Source organism: Vanessa cardui, chromosome 25, assembly GCF_905220365.1.
Source record: "Vanessa cardui chromosome 25, ilVanCard2.1, whole genome shotgun sequence".
NCBI classification, from domain to species: domain Eukaryota; kingdom Metazoa; phylum Arthropoda; class Insecta; order Lepidoptera; family Nymphalidae; genus Vanessa; species Vanessa cardui.
The window spans coordinates 323,594-341,577 of NC_061147.1; the positions used below are offsets into that span (position 1 = coordinate 323,594).

A 17,984-nucleotide genomic window follows, 5' to 3' on the forward strand; every position below is an offset into this window, starting at 1 on the left:
ATCTGCGCTTTGCAAATCGAGCAGTCGAGTATGCTTTTTAAACCATCGGTCAATTTTCATTTCATTTGTCAAAATACTTTTAACGTAAATCGTAACAAATCTAATTATAACAACGATTTAGGAAATTTACAAAACTTTGAGTTAAATTTAAACTATGAAAAATATACATAAATATTTTTGATACTAGGATCTTATAACTTCAAAGAAGCTTTATCAGAAGAAGTAGGATAGATCAGCTAGGCAGTTCAATTCGTTATTAGAATGCAAATTGAAAATCAAACTGAGGAACGGTATAGTCCTGGAATCAATTTAAATCTACTACTGTGATTATTATTTAAATAAATATATGTATATGTGTGATTTGTAATATACCTGCTCAGTGCGTTAATGTTTAAGCAAGTCGTGACGTGATATATTATGTTACATATCATTTGCAATTAATAGGCTTCACATATAACCAAAAAGTTTTATTTTAAATCAATCCAAAGTATGTTCCTAAGTAAGCTAAACAAACAAACATACTCTTATGTTTTATAATATTATATTATACATTTACGAGCTGTTTTACATAACATGTGTACGTACGTCGTACGAGCTACACTACAGAATGTTGGCAGTCTCTGTCGCTTACCCGAATACTATCAGTGCCAAGTTCGGAACATTAGCTGTTATTAAGATCACATTAACATCATGTTAATCCTCAGATCATGTAACCATATATTACAAATTCAAATAGGTATATTTAAATACGTATAATAATCACATTTCTATGGACTATATAACTAAAATATAATCACATTACATATTTACTTGAGCTTATTCGAACACGTTTACTAGATCAACTTGTGTCATAGTTCCTCCCCAAATATTGTGCTATTTGACATATTATGTTTTCTTACATCGCCATGAAAAGCGCACAAAGATTTTTCTAGTATGTTTATATCAACCACCAGTGAACACAACGTTAGTGCGATTCAGGCTACGTTAACAATTTGATTTAACTAAATAAACAGACAATTTCTTGATGATACAATGGAATACGAATAAAATGAGACTAATGAAACATTAATGCTGCTGCGCTATTCGGTAAGAACGCAATTCGCATTTCACTCGTAAATGTTGAGAGTCGTCTTAATACGATATGTCATTTTGTAGGTATCCTTTAAACGTAATAATTATACTGTAGCGATTATTACTATTGTATTTTAGTTCTATTGTTCTTCGACTCACAGTGATATAATATTCTGTTCGGTTACATAAGACGTACCTCAAATGGCGCTTCTCCATGGTGCTTGTTGTTCAGGATGAGGAACGAGCAGAGCGGGCCCCGGGCGCGGATGGCCGGCGTCACCTCCACTAGCGTCTCGTTTTCCCGGATCAGCCCATGATAGCCTTCGTCTGGTTCAGCCAGCTCTAAATATGGAATGTCTGTAACAAAAAAACATATGCCATTATGTATATGATTGGTATAATTATGTACTTTATTAATTTATTGATTACGATCAGATGTTCTTCTTTGCCCTTAAGAGGCTTGTCACGAAGGATGTTTGGCGAATGGCTTTTGTTTGTCATACTGATCTGACGTCATTCGTCTAATCTATACTAATATTTTATAAATGCCAAAGTAACTCTGCAAACTCCTCGCAAGCTCAAACCGGATAAAATAAAACAATTTTGGTGAAATTTGATGCAGAGATAGTGTGAGTCCTAGAGATGAGAATAGACATTGTTTAATTCGACCCTGAAGTAAAATTTAATTCTCCAATAATTGTGAAGTAATTAATAGGATACAAATTTATAATATTAGTTAATCAAGAAACACACGCAAAATACACACTATAGTACACGATCATTAAACTTTTAAAAAATACAATTTCGACAAATCAATGGCGTTTAGGTGCACTTAGGTCATAGAGTGTTTAATACTCGCTTTCGCTCAACTAATATAATCTTGCATTACTCGTGAAGGCTCTTCGTGGACGCATTAATGCACAGATGCAACTGCTAAAATATGGATGAAAGCCGCAGACGCAGCCCCTGCAATTTGGATAACAGCCAGGCGCCTCGTGCGGCCACCGCATATGTATGAAAATTGTTTACATGTAGGGAGTAATTGGAATTTTCAACCGGCTACAATTTATCGTTTGACGCTTCAATGAAATGCCGACCTGATAACTTTTTCTGGGACTGTCTTATTATATTTACCTATGTTTATTATTATGTACAGTCAGAGTAAGAAAATCTTCGTCAGTTTTCAAATTCATTCCTTTATCAAGTCTTAAACTCTTATTACCTTTTGAATCTAAAAATCAAATCATTGCGACGCAATATGTCATTCTCGATCGGTACAGCAAATTATCGCTCATACTGAGCACACGAAAATAGATCTTAAGGTGACAGACCTTTTCGTAACCCGACAGTACAAATAAATGAAAGCAATTATTGCAATAGCTATCGATTTTCCAAGTAGCTACAATTTTTCTTTTATAGAAAAGTGTTTGGTTGATGATAAAATGGGCCAGTAATAATAATAATAATTTCGGTTTGGCAGTAGAATATGTGATTATAGAATGATACCTAACCAGGTGGACTTGCATAAAGTCCTACCACGAATTGTGAGATTGCTTAAATACCGAACACATCTGAAGACGTATTTTGCTAAAAGAATTTATTCTCAATTTAATATTACGTCTGACCTCGATAAAAGTCAAATCAGCCAACGAAATCAGGATTTTGTTAACGTATTCAAAGCGATGAAATCGATATCAAAATCAGAACATTTTTATTAAACTTGGCTTTTATAGCAAATTTCAATCATCGTGTTACAGGAATAAAATAAATGTAAAACTACCGCCGATACGGAAAGTAGGTACGGAGAAAAACTGGCAACAAAATAGAGCACGTAAACATATATGCAGATATAAACGGATAATTGAAAACATATTTATATAGCTATGAAACTTTATCAAATTTTGTTTGTGACTGCAATACTGACAAAGGGACTTTTAAACTATTTAATTCTGTATTAGATAGATCTTATGTAAATAAGGCATTCCAATATTTGACGATGAAGTCTACGATTGAGTTGTCTTTCTTATTTACGTAATCGATAGCAATGCAAATACCGGCGACGGGGAATCTGAAGCGAACCAGCATATCTAACTCAAATTTGTTCTTTGCACACATTCTGAAAATACCTCAGACATCGAAGAGCAGCGGTCTAGACAACAAATACCGTACGTCTTAAGGTCAGCTCATGAGGTCATAGTTTACCAATTTTGTAAAAAGAAACTTATTACAGATTCTAACTGTCTCACCGCTTTTATAAAACCTCTCCCTTTGAAGGTATTTTGTTGACATATTAAAAAAATATATATCAATATTAAATTTTACGTACCTTGTGTATTTTGTACATAAACACCTAGATCTACCTCTATATTAATATTATAAATGTAAAAGTAATTCTGTCTGTCTGTCGCCCTTTCAAGACCAAACCGTTAATCCGAATTTGGTGAATTTTTCGAAATTTGCTAAGAAGCAAACTTAAAATCCAAGAAAGGACATACTAGTTTTGCCTAACATATACCCTAATTCGTGAAGCCGCAGGAGACTACTAGTATTATATATTGATATGGAGAAATATCATTAAAAATTTAATTAAATTTATCGACACAGTATTTCTATGGACAGCTGTGATCGACGAAACTATAATTGCTATAGTAGTAAGTGTTGTCCATGAACACTGACTACCATGTTGACATGTACGTAGAAGACAATAATGATCATTTCAAGTTGTACATAGATTTGATCTATTTGTTATTCAAAATCTTCGTATTCCTTTGTTGCGAACAAAGGAGAAGGGAAATTGTTTCCGTTTCGCAAATCATATACATTTTAACTACATATCAGAAATCTCGTGACTGCGAGTCACGAGATACTTACTCAAGGTATTATGAATTTTTAATCTATACTAAAGATAAGTAATGTATTTGTATTTTTACTCAAACATGTACCTTTGGATTACTTGGTAAATATATCTTACGTTACAAAACTTTTGGAGATCCCTTGGAGAATATATTTTGGAGTTTATATCACCTCTCTGCTCTAGGGCGGCTTGGCCTAAAATTTAGTTTTATATTTTACGAACGAGGACAAGATGATTATAAACTCAACCAAAGTTCATGAGTTAATATTTGATTAAGATCTAGATGGTATAAGAGCCGAGATAGCTCAGTGGTTAGAACGCGTGCCTCTTAACCGATGATCGCGGGTTCAAACCCAGTCAAGCTTCATTTGCTAAATTTATGTTTATAATTCATCTCGTGCTCGGCGGAAAAGATAAGAAATACATTGCGAGAAAACTATGCCACAATTATGCCACATATGTATTCCACAAGCCCGTATTGGAGCAGCGTGGTGGAATATGTTCCAAAACTTCTCATCAAAAGGGAGAGGAGGCCTTAGTCCAGCATTGGGAAATTTACTGCTTGTTCATGTAATGTAAGAATATAAGCTCTAACCACTCAACATCTGTTCTCTGTATGAAAACTAAGCAAATCATACTCGAAAAGCAAATTTGTATTACCCATTCCTTATACACAGAGTTATAACATTAATTTGTTCTGCGAAGTTCACGGAGAGTAAACATTACGAGCGACATTTAATGTGCATTTACCATATACATAATCAGTTTAAACGTTTACGATAATATTATATATTAAACAAAACATTTATCCACCAGTACGTCCCGTAAAAATCCATTCCGCGTCAGATTTCGTCCCGGTGAATTTAATAATCGCACCCGTATCCTGGGTCCTATAACCGTACCGAGCCATTACGAGTTTGAACCGGTTAAAACATTTTCCATACATTTTAATGCAGTAAAGGTTAACGGATTAATAACGGACCATATATGTCTTTAAAGAAATGGCTTTATAGTGCATATGCATATTTATGTATTGGCCATTATTGAGAGAGGTGCATGAATAGAATTTTTTAAATAATAAAATCAATTTTGGTCACAGTGACAAAGTGGTAATCATGGTGCCAATAATTGCCAAGGAAGAAAATACAAATGCACAAGCTGTATCATAGTACACAAGTCTGTGCGAAAACACAGATGCAGTTTCTCCTCTCACTGATAGAACAGCAAACCTGACACAACACTAACGAATTAAGGTATTTCCACAGGGACTATGTAACCATTTCCAGTCAATTTCTTTTTTATGGTACGATAGATTTGGAAACCGGGAATCTGGACCCTAATAAGTCAGCCAAGAAGCTATGAACAATTATAAAACCATTAAGCCTTTCAATCGTGCCCAGCTGTGGGAAACTATCAGCTTAAATACTCGTTAGAAGAAACGGCATATAGATATGCAAGTACACAACAACAACAGCCTATAAATTCCCACTGCTGGGCTAAAGGCCTCCTCTCCCTTTGAGGAGACGGTTTGGAACATATTCCACCATGCGGGTTGGTGGAATACACATGTGGCAGGATGTCTATGAAATTTGTCACATGCAGGTTTCCTCACGATGTTTTCCTTCACCGCTGAGCACGAGATGAATTATAAAGACAAATTAAGCACATGAATCAGCGGTGCTTGCCTGGGTTTGAACCCGCAATCATCGATTAAGATGCACGCGTTCTAACCACTGGGCCATCTCGACTCTATGATGCAAGTACACACAGAGGCTGTATGTGTTGAAGAATATAAATCCGTGCATCAAATTTCACATTCGATTAAAGGGAACGCTTTCAGAACAACTTCATTGGTTATTCAAGTCGACTCCTCTAGAAAATCACTATCGTAAAGTTGACCCTCGGATCAAACCGGGTTTTACGAGCAGTGACAGATGGCATTGGGTGCTTGTTTACAAAAGTATTGGTGTTTCAGGCAGCGCGGCGAAGAGCTACATAGACTCGTTCATAAAGGAATGTTAAAACGTTTTACTAACAGACTGATCACTGCGGATTTTTACCTTAACACTGTTTTCTCTTTCTGTCATCATTGATTACCATTCGAGGAAAGGAGACACAGCAATGCTTAATCCTGCCTTAATTCATATTAAGTAGTAACATGAACGAAAATTGAGGATTCATATTAAAAATTTTAACATATGATTAATGTCATGTCAGTCATGGGTACGTTATGTTTATTAGAGCAGTTTAGTATGATATATATTTATTTATTAAAACTTGACTGGATATCTTTGCTGAAAAAAATGTCACAATTTTTTTTTAAATGTATGCACCAGTTTACGAGATTTTTCATCTGAAATCCATCCTAAAAAATGCCATCATATTTGACATTAAACTGCCATGTCATCTGAGCTGAACCAATATGAGTAGTGTTTTAATTCAGTTGGTCGTAGAATCCTATTGAGCTCGCCCCAACTTTGGGCCCTCGCCGTGACATCTCATTACATGCTCAAATTTAAATAGCACTTTAATAGCAGTTCGTTATGCGTTGAATTTACATTTCCACGGAGTTAGCAATTTTGTTAACCTCTCGTCTAAAGAGCTTATACTTTGCTATAATGCGGTGAAATGCGTTGTTGTTAACCTACACTAAAATTTTATACGCCCCAGTTAGCGTTTATAACATATGCGGGTTAATTAAAGTTGACATGGCAGATTTTTTATACTTTATTTTAATAAATATTTATTATAGTGAGTACTAGGCCTCTTAATTGCTTGAAATATAACGTTGCTTTTATTTAGTCTATTTCTATTTAGTAAAAAAATTATGAGAAACTAATGGTTCAATCGACTCGTAATGTTTCGTTCTTGGTAAAGTTTCGGTTCAGTGGCTCAAATTATATTAGTAGACGAGACAGACGATACTCCACCCATCGCTCCCATGGGTTGTCTCTAAAACCTTTTTCAATAAATCTAACGCAAAAAGTTTTTTTTTCACATTGGTCCGAAAATCCACCAGTCTAAAACTGAAAAAGCAAAGGGTCTACAAATTTACAGTGATATATAAGATTTGCATTATTTTGTCCTAATTGAACTGCTTTTGACCAATTAAAACCGTCAAAATATTGTCACTACCACAACTGTGAAAGGACAGGCAAGGAAATTTTGGAACACTTAGCGTTCATATTTAGCTTCTATTAATAAGAGCGTCATACAAATGTATCTACCACCACATAATTTATTACCAGTAACCATTCCTTTATATCTAGAATTTTAGTTTCAAATGAAATACGTTATATATTTCGTTCGTACAAGGCCAGTTGAATCAATATTTTCAACTTAAAGGTATTGTGGGTCACATCGGATGATAAAGAATTAATTCAGGTCAGGCTTCGTGCTGCGATAGTACCTACTCGTTAACGTTTACGACACACCAAATCGATTAACGAAAAATCATATTCCACCAGATATATTGAGATCTTTTTACGGATTTTCAACTTTAATCTGACCGGATTTCAACCTTGGTGATAAATTTCCGAGACAATGCCCAGGTAGATAGTTCAAAGTTCATGTGTGTGCGTTAACAGAGATATACTTTATATATATTTCTCTCATTTACGGTCCGATTTCAATACAGGCATCTGACTGGACTGAAGAGATCAGGCAAAGTCTTAACGTCTGAAAATGCCTTCAATGCAACTGCCAAGTTTCAAATTAACGGGCAGTTCAGTTTTTAGACCGAAATATATCCAGGAACCTCATTTACGAACCAGATCTCCAAACTCGTTATTATACATTAGATAATTATCCGTTTGTATCCTTATATAGCCAGCTAAGTATCAAGGGACACGTCCTAATGTTCGTCAATAATCGTTTGATATTAAATATATACTAATGTTATAAATGTGATAGTAACTTTGTCTGTCTGTTTGTCGCTCTTTCAGGACCAAACCAATGAACCGATTTTGTTTGAATTTGGTGGTTATTTTTTTTATTTTATGGTATAGGTTGGCAGTCGAGCATATGGGCCACCTGATGGTAAGTGGTCACCATCACCCATAGACAATGACACTGTAAGAAATATTAACTAGTCCTTACATCGTCAATGTGCCACCAACCTTGGGAACTAAGATGTTATGACCCTTGTGCCTGTAGTTACACTGGCTCACTCACCCTTCAAACCGGAACACAACAATACTAAGTACTGTTATTTGGCGGTAGAATAACTGATGAATGGGTGGTACCTAACTAGACGGGCTTGCACAAAGCCCTACCACCAAGTGAACTATTTTTGGCTAACATATGATATCCAAGCCCTAAAACGCGAACGAAGCCGGGGGCAACAAATAGCGAATATTTACACATATGGCTCCTTCATGAAAACATTTTAAAAACGCCACGTCAGACATGACCATTGTTTGTAAATGAAGGTCACTTATTAAAATGTTTTAAAGCCAGAGTGTATAATTAGATTTAATTTTTTACGCAAGTACGGTTTATTAAAGAGGGAAACCTGTCCCATTTTGTATAATTTCCTCCTCGCGCCAGCACGAAGTGAGGCTTTCGTTAAAGATAATTCTACATTTCAAACAATTCATTAATTTACTACTCATTAAAATTTATAGCATACATTATTATTTCCTTATTATTTAAATAACGTAGAAGAGTAATACCTCAGACGACGGATATAATTTCATCCAAACCTAAATAATGTTCCATAAGTAACAATGCGAACAAAATAAGTACTAAATAAATTTCGCCTTTAGGATCGATTCCGAGTATACCATATTCTCTTTTTACGGCTTTGAAACAATAAAAACCCCTTAAAACCGGTTTTAATATTTTCAAGTGATACAAGAGAGTAAAAAGTTTGGTCCATTCATTACGCTGGCGCCCAACGTGGGCCGACATTACATTTTCCTCATTACTTTTCTGGAAGCGCGGATAGCGGAGAATATATTTTAACAATAACGTTCCCGCTCTGGTCTCACGCTCCGAGCCGTTTATTGGCATATTTTTCAATATCTTCACAATAATAACATATACGAAGGGACGCTTATACGGAACAGTAATTAAAATTTCTTCTTTCTCGTCGTATTACATAGCAACGTATAGGAACGAGTAAAATTTTCTGAGCGTATTTGAAATACTTCTTTGATCGACATAAATAATAATTTGATGTTGATATTTCTGGGGGAATATTATCAGAAATAAGTCTTGCGAATATCCATAATGTATCTTCTATGTACTCATTAACGCTGAGTAAAGTATTTGAAATGAGTAAAAATATTTTGTACAATAATTTGTGGTTTAATTATTATTATTATAAATATAAAGAAGTTGCTTCTTTAGTAACCTAATCTAAGCACATGAAAATCTCAGTGATGCTTAGCCGAAATAAAACCTGCAGCCATCTTTACAAATTCACCTTTTTTGACGTCATTCATTTTGTGAAAATCAAACCATATATCCATTTAAATATACACTTTTCAATTAACTATATATTAAATAAGGATATATGAGAGCTCGCAATTAAAGGCTCGGTATGTGACGTGGATCGCAATTTATACGCACGTGTAGATCTGAATGGTGGAAATATTGCGTAATTCAAGCGAATAATTTATTTTAATACGGGCACGGTTGTCAGTCTGGATGATGATTATACTTTTATTAGATATTGTATGTGAAATATACAGTCTTGTTCAGCAAGTTATGCAAGTAAGCTCTTGAACTTAAATTAATAAATGATAATAATTTCTAGAGGTCTATCTATACGGTTTAATTTAACAAAAGTCAACCGAGTTCTTTGTTACAATATCGATAAGGTTTATATCGTACTAGCGACCCGCCCCAGCATCGCACGGGTACTTATATGTATCGTTATATTACAACCAAATTACATAAAATCGTTATAAAATGTAAGGTATGTAATACCTAATTACCTATATAACAGTACATATAATTTCATCCAAATCCGGTCAGTAGTTTTTTCCGTGAAAAAGTAACAGACATACACACATCTATCCTTACAAACTTTCGCGTTTATAATATTAGTAAGTTGTAAAAAATACAATTTTCTTATATGTCCCGTCTATGTCCCATAGAAGAACATTTAAGCGTTGAGCGGTCACCACCTCCGATTATAGAGAATGCCGCTGTAAGTAATCATTCCATGATGTACTATCAACCTTAGCAAATAAGCTGTTATGTCCCTCGTGCCTGTAGTTACAATGGGTCACTTAATCTTTAAACCGGAATACAACAATAATGAGTTTGGCAGTAGAATATCTGATGAGTGGGTGGTGCCGAATAAGACGGGCACATGACCCAACCGACGATTAGGTTTTGTTCGCAACTTGCCTTATAAGATGAGTAGAGTTATATATCTTATAAATGTTGTTAAGTTATTAAATTGACACTATTTTATTTATTTCCCTTATCCGGATGTGTTTAAATAATCACCCCCTAAACTATACTAATAGATAAAGCCTCTATAATTTAAACCTAATAAAATTAGAGTATACAAAACTATATTCTTGATAGTAGTGAGAATATTTATCTTTTTAGAGTCAATATAAAATTCACAAAGAAATGATTTACTTAGTTTTGTGATAGTAACTTTTTACTACAAGGACCTAAACCTAGAAGCTGCTTTATTCGGAGACATTTCGTGAATACTTGACGAGGGTACTCAAGAATTTCTGACACTTCACCGCGATTGCTTGGCGACTGTACATATGTGTTCGTGAGGACTGGCTCTAGAGCTGATGTAAGTTCTGACGTTACGATACAATTTATTTTATGTGCTTTTTATGGTTAGTTACAGGACAGAAAACCAGGTTATTGCTATCCACAAATTGTATTTGGCAACTCTGGAACACAGTCGTCCAACTAAATAGGCCTTGTTTTTAAAATGTTTTTGTATATTTTCATGTAGATTATACTTATACTACTACTGCATTTCAGTCTTTGGTTTTATTTGATACATGAAAATATATTATATTGGCTGTTCCATTATGTTAAAACTAGACCCTAGACAACATATAAAAACAAAAAGTAGAAGCATAATATATAATAAATTGACAATGATTTGCATCACGATATACATTGTTTACAAGTGGCAAACATTTGGAACAAAAAACGGCTGATTATAATATGTTCCAAGAAAGAGCGAGCACGTTTCGTTTGAGCAAAAACCCTTTGACTTTTTGAGTTCAGTGTTCAATCTCAGGGGTTGAGAATAAACAGCTATTTTCATTTCGCGTCATTGTAATCATGGCTCTGTACGACTGCTCAGGGTTGTCCACAAATGTAAAAAAAAAAACACAAATAACGTCAATAAAAAAATTGCAAATCTACAAATGTCTATCAAATAGCTTCTTTTTTATTATTTTTTATGAAACATTTCTTACATATTCGTAATTCTATGTTTTACAAATATTTTAAAAATATTTATTTTATTTGTTCTATAAATATACTGGGTATACTCAAATATTTGTTAAAAAACGTGTTTTTCTCTCACAATATATATACGAAAAACCTGACGTTCGTATCACCAATATAAATATATTTAAAAGCTTCAGTTTTTCCACGATATATGTGCCTACAGATAGCGTACAGATAACGGTTAGCTCGCTGTGCAATTGTGTTTTCAATCGTTATTTTATTTATTGTTTTAAATTAGTGGGTTCTACTGTCACACCCAGAGGTTAAAGGAGACTTAAGTTTAACTTTAAGAATTGTATTAGTATACATATGCTGAGTTTCTTTAGGCGGTTCTTCTCAGGTCAGGGTATTTTCTTTTCCGAACCGGTGGTACTGTTTCAATTGACCATCAATGAGAACGTGTAATACTTCTATATTGAATAAAGCAGTTTGAGTTATATAATTTTTAGGTTTAAATACTACTTTCTCATAAAAGAAAAAACAAGTGGTTTTATTAACAATGCGACATTCTTGTTTGAATTAGATTGTTTGTTAGTTTCAGAACTAAGATATGTAAGTTTATTATTTGCGAATGAAATGGGCAACCCTAGCGCACTGTACGTGTGTACATACGGAGTAAACTAACACCGCGCTGTTATGACTGGGAACGGTTACAATGGACTTCGTTTCGTTAAGTACAGCGAGTGGCTGCCACGGTATTGTGACCCTTGTTCCGTCGGGATAAGGTTGTGTTGATAGCACATCGCTCAGTGTACCGGCAGTCGGCACTGAGTTAGGTTAGCTCGTTGAAAAATATCTTTAGTTCGACGTAACCCTTTTGCGTTTACTTTTAATAGTAGTTTTACTGGTTTTAATATTTTTGTATGTTTACATTGTACTGTTTGTAGTTTTATATTTGTATGAGATTGCGTAAAAGTGAAGTATTGCAAACACTCCCGAGCCTTTTCATGCATATTCTTGTATTTTCAGAACGCTGTGTTATTTACATACATATATGTGTATTTTATCAACTTAATAGGGGAGGGTTTAATGAATTGACTCATCAATTAACCCTCCTTAACAAATAAGACACGTGATATATCTATGGTATAGACAATGACATGAAAGTATTATCATATACCATATTACAACTGGTACATATTAATGTAACAGGATAATTAACTGTGGATTACTCCATATTAATAAACTTTGTGTGTCGGATATTGAGCGACGATGCTCTGTCTTCTTATTATGAATATTGAAAGACTAATGGCATAAAGATAATCGAAATAGGTGTGATGATATTGTGTTATTGGAAATAGTAGCCTTTGTCCAACTGTTGGACTAAGATCTCCTATCTTGAGGAGGAGGTTCGAAGCTAATTCCACCAACCACACCTACATAGCTACAAAGACTTATAGCCCGCCAAGACATGATACACATATGACAAAAATACAAATTAATACAGCTTTTTTTATGATTTGTTACTTCCACGCTGAGTACGAGATATTTTTCATCTTCTAATAATATACAGCCGTGTATGACAGAACTAAGATTTGTAATACAAAAAGATACTGTTCTCGTTTGTCGTCTGAAATTGAGTTTGTATCACAAACAGAATCTCCAGTCCGATATAATTAAAACCACAACCGAAGACTATCGAAGCGTTTCAACTACGTTTCTACATTATTCATACGCGCCGTAATTGTATTCCGCCACATTGAAAGTTGCTTCGAAATTGTTACGTTTGAAACCTGTCCGTCCCTCGCATCGAGCGCTGTTTGTATACGTCCCGAATTTATATGTTTGTATTTACTGCGCTGTGACGTCAGCACGCTGACTAAAGGTCCGATACAATCAGAATCAACCAATCAAAATATACTTCATTCGAGCACGCTCTTACAAACGAATTCTCACAAACATTTTGACGTCATTTTAGAAGATCATATTGAATGTAACGCTAACACCCGTTACGAATCTAGATTTTACGGAGAAGAACCAGCCAGCCAGCCAAATAAATTCAAATATCATATCTGAAAATCAACAATTATAGCGATTACTAACCTTATCAAAACTATTACGTAGGAGGCGATTTGGTATTAAGCCTTTAGGCGACATGTGTAAATTTCCGACTAATATTCCTCAATTCAGGCCGAGCACGTAAGTCTTTGCAGATTAAAAATTTACTTTCGTTATAAAATCTATAGAGGACCAACTTTGAGTAAACTTAAGGAGGCTCGAAATCAAAACACGAACAAGGACACAGCGATATATATGAGATATTTCGCTGCGACTTTGACGTCGGCGGGCCTCACCCGAAGAGGATCTTTGTATGAATTTTTAACGCGCTCCGTGACTTCGGTCTGGAAACGTGTGTAAGTAACATTAGGGCAATTCCGGATCTTGCTTGCGGATTGCATTACGGTTCTTTGACAAATAAAATGTAAAGTTAGTTCTCTTTCTGTAATTTAAAATAGGAAATCAGGCTGTGGTAGTAAGTGTCATCACGTCTATGCACGACAGACATTAAAGTCAAATCAAAAGCTTTATTTTATGCAGAAGCGATTCAGTTATTGTTCGATTTTCAAAAATATATTACGATTAGAAATACCACAGATATGAGGAGGGGCTTCTCATTATTACATAAATATATTTGATTTATATGGAATATTATTAGACAATTAATAAAGTTAGCGTTACTTTTTGTAAAATACTTGAGCAGGTACACGAAAAGATTTTTTCAGTGTGCCTTAATAATATCGCCTGCGCAGTTCGCTGGCCTCCCTTGAGAATGGTCGGCGCAACCGAAATCGGCCAGGAGGACATTTAAGGATGTAAATATTATAACGTATCTCAAAATCTACTTCGAAAGACAGCCTTCGGTATAAAAATTCGAAAGTAAGAACAAAAAGAAAAACAGCAATTTATGAAAAGCGACATTATTTTCTCAGATCTCGAGTCGAGAGCGCCGCCATCTTAAGTAAGTGTTTCATTTGCAAATGGCGGCCGAGCATTGTCTGCAAACCGCTCCACTTCACGCTCGTCAGCGATTCAGAGTGTGTGACAAAGATGCGGAGGGAAATCACAAAATATGGAGTATTTTCTTGCTGCCTGCTTAGAATTTTGACATTTAGGTCAAAATACACGACCTTATCAACGACTGCTATATCACTGAATAGGTGTGTAAAGCAAAAACTGCTTCATGGGAGAAAAACTGCTGAGAACAGCTCACGATCTTTTCACTGGCATGCGAGCTATTTTTAAATTTTACAATAAGATGTTTAGTATAAAATATTAAACACAGTTTTTATTTAACATACTTGTGATATCAATGAAAAAACTTCGTAATAGTTTAAATTTCAGTGCATAAAGAAATACTACAGAAATACGCTCTTAGTTACAATTACATAGAACTGTAATTGTATATTAATGAATTGAATAAATTGTACGCAGGTTTTTAGTTAAGGGAATCAACGACGTGCCTTACAAGATAAAACAAATGTTTATTGGAGACTATAGAAGATTGATGCTAAAAGCTTTAGGTACCTAACAGCCAACCTTAGATGTGCAAAGAAATACGGGCAGTCGTGTGAAAGAAAAAAACAATATAAATTGTAAGTAAGACGTATAGGATAATGCTTTAAACTTGTCAATTTAGATTTCCTCTCTTTGTTTCCTGGTTACTTTTTATATATTTTGAGTCTTGTTTTAAAACAAAATTGTTTTGTTTTCTTTTTCATCTAACCTTTGGATAGTCCATAATTGTTCGGAATATATTTTCTGATCTAGGTATGTCGTGTATTGAATAAATTATTATTTTAGTCAAAATTTAAGTCCGTTAATCTATACCGATATTATAAATGGGAAAGTAGCTCTGTCACTCTGTCTATCCATCGCTCTTTAACTACCAAACCACTGAACCGAATTTGCTGAAATTTGGTATAAATTAAACTTGGGCTCCAAAAAACATAGGACATATGGCATATGCCACTTTTTGGCCTAACATATGACGACCAAACCTTAAAACGACGAAACGACGAGATCGCGGACGACAATTAGTATCATATACTATTAAGTATAATTTTCCATTAGAATTTTTGTGCATGAACCGCGCTTCTAGAAAATACTGTGTAAAAAGCCTACATGATCCGGAAGAAATTCTGAAAGGTGTATATCCGGGAACACGGCTCGCAGATTACGCTCCAAATACATCTCTACAATACGAGGGAGGCTGTTTGCACGTAAGTGGAAATAAACAGGTTATTACAGAAAAAAATACAACACGAAAAACAGTCAAGTTGATAAATTCTGAAGCTCTTATAATTGAAAAGGTCTCGTCTCCCTCTCAGCAGAATAAACATTTCCCTCGTAGCTTCCGATTATTTAAGTTAAATTTTATGTTTTATAATGTTTTGCGTTTTAAAATTTAATCACGTACCGATATCAAAAATAATATGGAATCGACGTTTCGTTAATACGATAATAACAATTGAAAATATCATTGACCGGTTTTATATCGTCGTTATTATTAACTATATTCCCATATTTGATTGAGTAGGTAGAAAAAATATTATCAGATTCAAATTATTTTATAATCAAGCAACAGATATTAATTTTAATAAGATTTAGTAAGATTATTAAAATTAAAGTAAATCGATATTATGAAAATAAATTGATCAAGAAAATATGTTAAAAATCGAAAACTATTTGAAACATATGTGTCATATATTTGCATGATTTTCATTGATGCTCAAATTTAAAAAAAAATCTACATGAAACTAACATTCTGAAAAAAAAAATCTTTCTAGTAGTATTTTTCTTTACCAAACTCGGAGCACACTTGTAATTTTCGTACGCCCAAGTCGCATCCAATCACGCAGGAAAGTAGAAAACTGGCTTAGTTTACATAATGTTGATATAAAAGCGTTGTTAAGAGCTTTCACTCCTCGAAAGGAATGGCACTTATTGTTAAGAGAATAAAGTTCATATTACTGTATATTCATTTCAGGAAACAAGATGGAAGGTAGTTTTGTAACTAGCGATTCGGTCTGCTTGCAATTACTTCAGTGGGTCAGTCGAGTTCTTGGTATTATTTTCTGCTTTATAACTTTTGATTCGAGGAACTTTGACTAACAGATGTTGAAATTTTCTGCCAACGGACAGATATAGCGGCTTTTATTAGTAGTGATTAAATTAACCCTCATTTGTTTTTTTATCAGTAGCGACGAGAAGAGAATCATCTTATATTTAAAAGATAACTTTGGCCACAGACACTGGAATTATAAGAATTAAAAACGATTTCTTATACGGTCAATACGCCGCCACGACACTACCACCACAATGGCTCTCGAGCCTGTACCTACACTGATTTGATGGGAAGGCTATACATATGAATACAAAATCATTTCTACCGCTTCGTGTAGCTGGTGCAATAACCTATACCAGAGATTTGTTTTGAGCCAACAACAATTTTAAAAGGTAATAACATTTAATTAGTACGACGTTATTTAGAGATACCTTGTCTCAACGTATGTCTTGCATAACCTTGCATTTAATATTGGTTGAATCATAACTATATATTCTTAGATATTATTTCAAAAGCAAAACTTACTTAGCTTACTAGTTAACAATAATAAATTGTTATCTTTTTATGACAATGTTTATGAAAATAATTACACATCTATAGATAAACAGTTTAAACAAACGCAAAGCGATAAAGTAATAAAACGAATACACTATATATAGGACAGCAAACAATCTCAGAATACTAGCGAACTTTGCAGAACTAGCAGAAACTTGTACACGACCGTACAATATTCGCAATCGCAATATAACCGCAAAACTTGAGACATTGTAAACAAGTAAAAGAACCAAGAACAAACCGATGAATACGACATGACTTACGGCCAAATCTGGTAATGTCCAGACAGACTCTGGTGCACTTTCGAAACTATAAAATTTTCCAGACGAAACTTTTGCTTTAAACTCAACTTTACTATCCAATTTTATATCGCAGGAGCTACAGCTATTCTCAGAAGCGACCGTTATAAATATCATACTTTTTATCGCAATAAGGTTGTCGTTTGGCTCAGTAAACATTGTCAAATATTATATTAATAAATAGCTACTCACTGAATTGAAAGCAGCATCCCTTTATGAGATACATATTGAAATACTACATTATTATTATTCTATATATAAAATAACTTGTCCTGACTACTGAATCGTCATTGCCGGGGGTAAACTATTAAAATTATGGTCTTCAAATTTATTAAGTTTCGTTTCATTGTGTAGAATCAGGAAGGTATTTTGGAAATTCTACACCAAACGGGGTAAAATGAGGGTTCACAGTTTGTACGGAAATCCGTATTTTTTAAGGAAAAAACATGAAACTTTATTTTGAGACAATGGTCAGAAAAGAAAAGATTCATATGTAAGCGTTTCTAGGTATTGTACCCTAAAGGGTGAAATACACACCTATATGGTATATAAAGAGTCGTATAAATATATGAATTCAACTTCCACGCGTGCAAAGCCGCGGGCAACATCTAGTTATTTAATATGTTAAGGGATCAAATATAGACAATGTAAATCAGCTCCTCTCAAATGTCAAAGTTTGTCTGAGATATTACGT

General features: G+C 34.2%; 1 protein-coding gene across 1 annotated transcript in view; it reads right to left on the reverse strand.

Annotated features, from left to right (window-relative positions):
• Positions 1–17,984, reverse strand: part of LOC124540556 (calsyntenin-1) — a 203,432-nt gene that overhangs the window by 18,895 nt on the left and 166,553 nt on the right. The window contains exon 2 of the mRNA XM_047118230.1: positions 1,268–1,428. Within this exon, the coding sequence (XP_046974186.1) occupies positions 1,268–1,428 (161 nt within the window). The remainder of the gene's footprint in view (positions 1–1,267; positions 1,429–17,984) is intronic.